Consider the following 8,760-nt stretch of genomic DNA (forward strand, 5'->3'; position numbering starts at 1 on the left):
AATAAATAAGATGGTGAATTTGTTTGACCAGCCTCTCTTTTTTTTTATCACTGTTTACAGGATACTCTATATCTCCGAACGTTACAAATTTTAATAAGATGCACGAACAACCTCAAAGGACACGTCCGAAAAGAGCCGATTCTAAATCTCGGAGCATAGCACATTCATGTATTAATCATATACTGAATCAATGAAAACAACGAAGGATACAGCTGCGGGTGAAAAAAAAGGGTTCACAAGCACATGAATTGAATTTAAAACACATGCGAGAAATATTTTTAAACAGCATTACAAAGCGTCTACCTACTACTCGTAAATTTCTTTTCTCTCGCGTGAGAAACGAGAAAATATTCGTCGATACACCGATGCGTCACGATAATAATAACATTTCACTAAAGTTAATTAAAGTTAGAAAAATAGGTTAGTTTCTTAAGAGAATATTTATATTTAAATATAGTAGTACTTTAATCACATTAAAAAGAGCTTTTTTGTTTAGTTTATGTAAATTATATCGACTGATTAATTTATAATATCTACTGATATTATTTGTAAGTTTCTCTGCTGATATTATAAATTAATTAGGCAAACATAATTCAAACAATATGATTTTAATGCTTAATATTTCGTTTTATGTGTTTATTTATTTACTACTTCCTATTATTTTGCTTACATTATTTAATCGCTTCAGAATTATGATTTCCTATTATTCGCAATATATTTCATTTGCCAATATATTTACTGGTTCATGTACAATATAATAAATTTGTTAACCAATGTAAATAAAATATCACGATTTCAACATGCTCATAGTGGCGTAACTTGAAATACATGCAGATTAGTAAGAAACAGCTGGACGTATAAACGTATAACGGCGAACGCGTATTCTGATTCATCGACCGATTGCATGTATGCAGAAATAGATATTGTATATTCCGTTTGAGTATATCGGAATGTAATTTCCTACCGAACTAAGCATTCCGTCCGCACAGTTGGAAACTTCGTACAGTGATCGCCAATGCCTATTTGAAATTATGATCCGCCTGATGTAAACAAACCATCGCGATAAAAGCCGTCGGCTGAAGTTTTAATTTTATCTAATCGGTATTTACTGCGCTATTGTGGGCTCGTAAGTGGCCGTATAAAAGATAGTCATGGAGATTATTCGCGGCTAACATTATCACGGCGACGACAGGTGTAGTTGCCCATATACATGTCCTTCTTGCATGCACAACTAACATAAATGAATAGGGTAAGGACTTAGCGTGTGGCGCCCGGTAGCGCGTTTTACGTAAATGATCCAAACGATGACCTTGACACCTTGACGATGTGCAAGATTACATCATCTTTTTATCGTAGTGTAACGTGACTAACAATTTACTAAACGTATGACTAATCGACAGCATCGTAATTGCACGATCATGTAGGAAGAAAACATTTTAGAGACACTATTTCTCCTTTTAATTTCGAAAATACAATGCGTGATGTATCTGGATAAGATCAATGTTGAAAGGACAAGTCATCGCATTCAGAAGAAAGAAAACAGCCATAATGCTCCATTCAACTACAAGTACCTTCTCTATACATTAAACTGAAGAAAGAAATGTGACTAACATGTGGTGCTGTAAAGCTCTGTATTTGAAAAGAGCTGTTTCCCTCGCATTCCAGCCCTTTTTAGCCGTCGAGACGTATAGATCATATTAAAAGCTGAACTTTCGCGATAACAATTTCTGTATATAATAAAATATAGTAAGATTTTATATACATGTACAATGTAAAAGAGATCGTTTTTTCAAATAGTCATCTATACTATTTATAATTAAAATAAATATAATCACTCTATTTACAGTTTTTAACCCTCTTGATGTATAATGTCATTTATTACCCATACAGAACAAGATATTCTATGAACATATCCTATAATATTCTATGAACATTTTAGATATTCATAAAATATTCTAGGATGTTCATAGATCTTGTTCTGTATGGGTATAATAAAACTTAATTTTTCCATTAAAAAAATTATTCTAATGTAAAATCTATTTTTTTAAGTATTCAAATTAAGTAGTCGCCGAAATATGGAATATACTTTACATATGTTTATATACATAACGCAAATAATAGTAGCAATAGTGTAAAAGCATTCCAATTAGTAGCAATAATTCGTACTCACCGCACACCACTCTGTCAAATGGACTCATCCAATCTGGAAAATAAAAAAGATTTATTAGAATATCCGTATAAAACTGTACACTTCAGCAATTATGTTTTGCCTTCCTTCTTATGATGTCAAGTGAGATAATACAAATCAGCTTCATGCGCAGTAGTTTAGAGCTGCAAACCTACGCATGAATTTGAGATAAGCTTCTATCATGACACCGAGCATGACTTACGCGTATTGTAAATTCGCATTATTAAGATTCAAACTGGTATGTATTAATATTTAAAAGTATATACATAATTCAAAATATTGAAATAACAGAGGACAGAAAGTCCAAAAAAAGAAATTACGCAAGTCTTACAATCTTAGTTTAAAGAAAACATTAAACAGACGGTCAGTAATGTCAAAAGATAAAGTCGGCGCGCTATTAATAATTTACAAGAATGTTCAAAATTGCCGTTAATAAAAAAATCTCCATATTAAGAATGCCTTTAAAAATATCCTTGTCAAGATAAGTGTTGATGCATATTGAAATCAGTTATATTTATATAATGAAATTTGTATGAAGTGTACAAATATTTATTAATATAATAACAAGATAATTTATGGAAAAGCTATTTATTACAGCATATTTTATTTTATAATTTTGAAATTAATATATACAAATATTTTATTTCTAATCATTGCTATTTATAATTAAATTAGAAATAATTTAATTCAATAGATTAATCAATATTTAAAATAATATTAATTATGAAAAAGAGAAAACGTAGGTTTATATATTATTGACATGATTTTAATTCAACTGCAGAGAGCATTGCAAATTAAAATTGTCACGCTATATCGTTGATTGAATCATTCATCTTTTTTCACGAGAGACATAAAGCTATTTTTACATACTCATAAAATAGATAAAAAACTTATTGACGCATGAATAAATATACATAGTAAAAGTATTCAAAAAATTGTAACCCTTCAAAAAGATTAGAAATATATCAAAAATCTAGAAATAAATAAAATTAAAAGCTCCATTCACTGCGAAAGAGTAAAAATAATGTCAAATTAGTTTGCTGCTCACTTAGAACGTGCAAGAACGTTACCAAAATAAAAAATGGCACTATAAATATTATACAAAGTTTAAATATAAAGTGATAGCATTAGATATCGATTAATAATTTAATTCATTGATAATTAACTAGCAATTACAAAATTGAGTAGAAGTAATACATTGAACTCTGATCAGAACGTAAAATTGAATTATTCTAAAAATCCAAAGAAATTAATTACAAAAGAAATAGTCTCCGTATAATTTATGAAAGCAATTTAGCTTTCTAGATAATGTTCTCTAGCTTTCTAGATAATATGAAGCACAGGAGTTGATATTGCGAAGACTGATGACCGCCAACTAATTCAATCGTCGTTTACTTCTTCACAAAGGCGCGTAACAACAATTAAAAAAAATAAGTAAGCAAAAAGTAAAAAGAGGAAAAATATTAAATTAAATCATGTCACCAATCGGCGTAATCGCCACGCGTATTAGAAATTACACGATTGTAATCGTGATTCGTGGCGGGCATAATGCAAGACCTCACGAGTTGGCGAAACGGAAAGTTAACGCGTTAACGTCAGATATTATTATAACGTGTTGATAGCGAAACGGGCTTCGGAAAATAATTTGCATATTCAAAGATTACAACTTAATCGCAATATATTCCGTGATCCCCCGCCCCTTGCGGGTATGCCTTGTATTATATTACTACATGCTAACGCAAGTACATTTGTGCAAACGAGAGAAAAAGAGAGAAAGAGAGAGAGAGAGAGAGAGAGAGAGAGAGAAAGAGAAAGAAAGAGGGGGGGGGGAGAAAAAGAGAAAGAAAGAGAACGAGATCGCGCAACCAATTTCTGAGAAACTTTATTGTAAATACGTGGTAAATAACTTAAAACTCAAAAGTAGTAGTGCGCGGTTAATTCGCTCATCGCGTGAATTTCAGCTAAGTCGGTGCTACATTTGGATGTGACAAATACGGCGATTGTTGCAATTTATGCCTAAAGTTTCAAGTCGTAGTACCTAGAAGGATAAATCTAACCGCGTGACCGTCAAATCGCCACGCCACTCGTACAACAAGGGAAACCGCGAATCGACAAGTTAAGCCGGCTTCTATTCCCTACTTCCGACGAAGTAAACGGAGCTCCTTTTCATGCAAACTTCTTAGAGTTATTTCGCGCGCCATCGGTACAATGTCATAGTAATATCAAACGCGAGAAAAAAAGAAACGAAATGCCGTTTCACGTTACCGCAAAAATGTGCAGTTTTCGCGTCAGCGAGTCAGCGTCAAGAACGCAACAACAGGCTCTCTGGTCCGCAGCCGCTGCGTTGTTCGCCGCAAATATACGCGATAAATACCGTCGGCGCTTTGTCCTAGCAAACACCTTTCAGCAGACAAAGGCTCTCTTCGACAAGGCACACGTACGATGTATTATGCACGACATCGAAATAACTTCAAGTTTCGTGTGCTAACAACAGCACTTCTAACAGGGACTCTAATCGAATCGTGTGTAGTGCATTCTTTAAAAGTTGCTATTACGTTCGTGTATTCTTCGAAGATTGCTTGTTACATTTCAAATTACAATGCAAATTATTTCCTGTAGTCGGTGCTGCTAAATTTGCAATGACAACGCAACTGGTAATTTATTGTATCATGTAATTTTTTAATAATGGATTTTAGAAATAAGAGAATCTTTGTATCTTTCTCATTATTATCAATATTGAACGTAAAAAGGCCGGTTCTGTATTCATACGATTGCTTTTAATTCTTACACTCATAGAAAATGTTGTAAAAGTTACTTCAATATCAGAAATATTCTGTGTATGCACGTGCATGTTTCTAATACGTATAAAATTATAAAATAGTTGGTATATAATTTCCTAATGCCATAAATTTTCATCAAAAACGCATATAAAAAAATACAAAATATTGAGAAAGAAATTACAACCTTAATGTAGATTTTTTTTAGAGAAGCATGCAATATTTACATTCATGCCTAAACAAATTATGATCTATGCTCTTTAACGTAATGATAGTAAAGCTTGCAGGTTATTTTACATTATAGGAATCTAAAAAAAATCATTTCTTCCATTAGCAAATTAAATCTCTATCTAATATAAAACATTTAAGTTTTTATATATAATTTGTATATTATTTGTATATTATATGTTATTTATAATTTGTAATGTGATAAAAATATATTAATAATTATTTTTATAATAATTTTCATTATTCTTTTAATTGATAATTATTTATTATATACTTTTTATATTACTCAATAAAAATATAATATTTCTTGTCAACATCATGAAAATCTCATGCGATAGTTCTTTGTATATTCATTCTCTCAATCATGCAATTTAAAAAAATAGATAGCGAATATTAAAATTATATATTATCAAAAAACAAAAATAGATTTATGCGCCATTTAATCATTTAAATAATTAATTGAAATAGACGATAAAAAATATACATTAAATGTAAGAATAATATTTAAATTAATGTAGCTACAGCAATTCTCTCTTTAATAATATAATTGTGAAGAGTTATTCTCTATAGAGAAAAAAAATTAATTCAAAATCAATTAGCTAAACAAAGAACGTATTTAAAAGATGTGTTATAAAACACGATTCTTCAAAAGTGTACTTTTAAAAGCCATTCACTCGTAAAGAACAAGCAATAGTGACAATAAAACCGTGATTCTGGCGCCATGATTAGTGTTGACGCGCGCCGTCGTTCGACATAGCATTCTCAACATAATATAAAGTTAAAAGAATGTAAATGTAAAAATGGCAAATAAAATGAATAGAATCTAAGAAAGAGAGGTTACTCACCGGTAATCGACATCCATGGATACCGAGGTATGTCCGAGATGCCAGGTTGACCGGTGGTGGGTTGTTGGCAGGACGTCAAAGGATCGACAACGGCCGATGCGGCAGCCGCTTGATGGTAGAACTGTGCCGCCGCTGCCATGGAGGCCGAAGCGGCCGAGACGGCCGAGGACGCTGAGGCGGATGAAACGAGGCTACCTGGGGTAGCGCCGTTCTGATGATGGTGGCCTAGGGTATAGTTAACCATAGGGTCAGCCGACGCAGGTGTCACATTACCGGTGAGACTAGCTGTGTAACGGCAGGATTTGTCGCCGGCCGTCGCGGCGTCCACGGCGGCGGCGGCGGCCAGGGCAGCGCTGGAGGCCGTGGAGCCGAAACCTGGCACCATGCTCGACGCCGTTGCGCCGAACGCGGCGGCCGCGACCGCTTGCTGCTGCTGATGATGATGATGCGCTGCTGCGGCGGATACGTACGGATACATGCTGGATGTGGTACGTGCCGCCGGTGAAGTGGAAGCGGAACTTCCCGAGTGCTGGGGACTCGAACCCGTCGGGCTCGGTGAATTGTGCTGCTGAGCGTAATTGACTGCCGCGGCCGCAACTGCAGCCGCGGATAGACTCGATTCTAGGCTCGCGGTAGCCGGACTCGTCGTACACGCCTGAATGGTACCTGGAGTCGCGCTTGAGAACAACTGTTGAGGGTGAAATTGTTGGTACTTAGCTGGTAGCATACTATCAATTATGAATTTCGTACTCATATCGCCTGTCGGTGCCGATGTGGACCCGATGCCGAAGACACGCCCGGGCTGGACGACCGGGACGAGTGTCTCAACACCGACACCGTGGCGACGCGTCCACCGCAGGCTGGTGCTGCTGCTGCTGCTGCTGCTGCTCCTGCTGCTGTTGCTGCTGCTGTTGCTGCCTCATCGCGCGCGTAATCCGTCTCTCGCACGCGGATCAGCGAGAGAAAACACTCTCTTCTCTCGATAAACGCGCGCACTTCCCTGCTCTGTCGTCTTCCCCGCTGGAAATCCTTTCCGCTTGTGCTTTATTGCTTTCCGGGATCCACTATCGCTTCCCCTATCAGCAATCAACGTCCACTTTTACTGCCACTTACGCAACTCAGCACATTATCACAACAACAATACCAAACGCGCGCGGCGGGATGCGGTCACCGGGGACGACTGACCACGAATCACCGACCGTCCGCGATGGCAAATGATGGCATGTCCCTCCTCTCTCGTTCACGGGACTCTCGTTCGGTACCACGCGTTCGGGATCTTCGCGTTCGCGAATTTGATTCTGATGCGCTCCCTCTCTCTCTCTCTCTCTCTCTCTCTCTCTCTCTCTCTTTCTCTCTCTATCTATCTATCTTTCTCTCTCTTTCTCTCTCTCTCTCTCTCTCTCTCTCTCTCTCGACGTAATCACGCCGCTTCCGATTATGAATCCATCCGAGTATCAATATAAGAATCGATGATAATGCGGCGAGTCCTTCTTCTCGCCGGGCCCACCCAATGGTGGTCCCAGCTCGGAAATTGGGCGACGGTGAACCCGGCGACGGCACGAGGAGAGAGAAGAGAAGAGCGTGGCCCCTGTCAGGTGTTAGAAGCCGTTTCTTGCGTACTTCTCGGATAGTCGACGAATCCTTTATGGGCCATGCATGAAGGTACTATAGCCCCCTATCCCGAACGCCGCGTACTACAACCCACGGCCAGCTAAATGTAACCCCTTACAATAATGGCGCCGCTTGTCTCTCCGTTCTGTTCCCCCCTCTCCTTCCGCGAGTCTGGAGCGCGCCGGGGTACCAGCTGGTAAACAGAGTCGTCCAATCCTGGGGCAGCCTTACCAGAGGTGGACCAATCGCAGCCGTGCTAGGCGCGCCAAGATGAATGGGTCTCTTTCTCCCTCGGTTCGCCTCTCGCTCCGATCTTCGCTCTCGGCTATACCTCGTGCTCACTTGCCTCACTTGAGCTTCGGGCACCTCTCGCTTCCTCACTTGCCGTATACCCGGCGTGCCTCGTCTGTTCGACGGTCTGTACGCTCGCTTCTTGCCAGTGCAGTCGTGCTCTTCACGTTGCCTTATACCCGTTTCAACGTCTCACACGGTATTTTCTGTCCTTCTCTAGGTTTCTCCACTTATCTCTCTCCTTCTCTCTCTCTCTCTCTCTCTCTCTCTCTCTCTCTCTCTCTCTCTTTCTCTCTCTCGTTGGAGTGTAGTTTTTTAATTTTATTTTTTACTCTACCTCCTTCTGAAATTATTTTTTCTATTTCTTTTGGATTTCATCAAGGCAGCACTTTTTCGAATTTTTGTCTCACATTATTTGTTTCCTGTTCGGTTTGTATTATTTCTAAGTCTTTAATACAAGAAATTACAATCATTAAATCTTAAAGTAAAGTAAGTCTCCAATGTGTACCATTTGCAATTTTTAAATTAATTTTTCTTATCCTCGTAAAATGGCATTATTTTTAATTACATAAAATATTTATAAAATTACTTTGATCAGATTTCTATTCAATATTTTTTTTTATTTAACGTTTCAGTAATGTGTAATGACAATTATAATATTTTGAGCAGTAGATCTATACACATATATCATGTTTTCATTTTATACTTGTAAGCCAACTATAAATTTCATTTTATTCAATGATAAAGTATAATGTATACAAGAATTTTATGTGTCCATTTTTTAAAATATTGCAATTACATGAAATTTTAATCTGAAAGT

The 8,760-nt window shown here is 37.1% G+C and overlaps 1 protein-coding gene across 2 annotated transcripts in view; it reads right to left on the reverse strand.

Moving 5' to 3' along the window:
* Positions 1-8,217, reverse strand: part of LOC105835044 (homeobox protein abdominal-A homolog) — a 29,342-nt gene extending 21,125 nt beyond the window's left edge. For both annotated transcript variants that reach the window (XM_028190084.2, XM_036284838.1), the window contains exons 1-2: positions 6,039-8,217; positions 2,171-2,203 (exon numbers count right to left, since the gene is read on the reverse strand). In XM_028190084.2, the coding sequence (XP_028045885.1) occupies positions 2,171-2,203; positions 6,039-6,792 (787 nt within the window). In that variant the 5' untranslated portion in view covers positions 6,793-8,217. The remainder of the gene's footprint in view (positions 1-2,170; positions 2,204-6,038) is intronic.
* Positions 8,218-8,760: the final 543 nt, after the last annotated feature.

Source organism: Monomorium pharaonis, chromosome 3 (genome assembly GCF_013373865.1).
Source record: "Monomorium pharaonis isolate MP-MQ-018 chromosome 3, ASM1337386v2, whole genome shotgun sequence".
Lineage (NCBI taxonomy): Eukaryota > Metazoa > Arthropoda > Insecta > Hymenoptera > Formicidae > Monomorium > Monomorium pharaonis.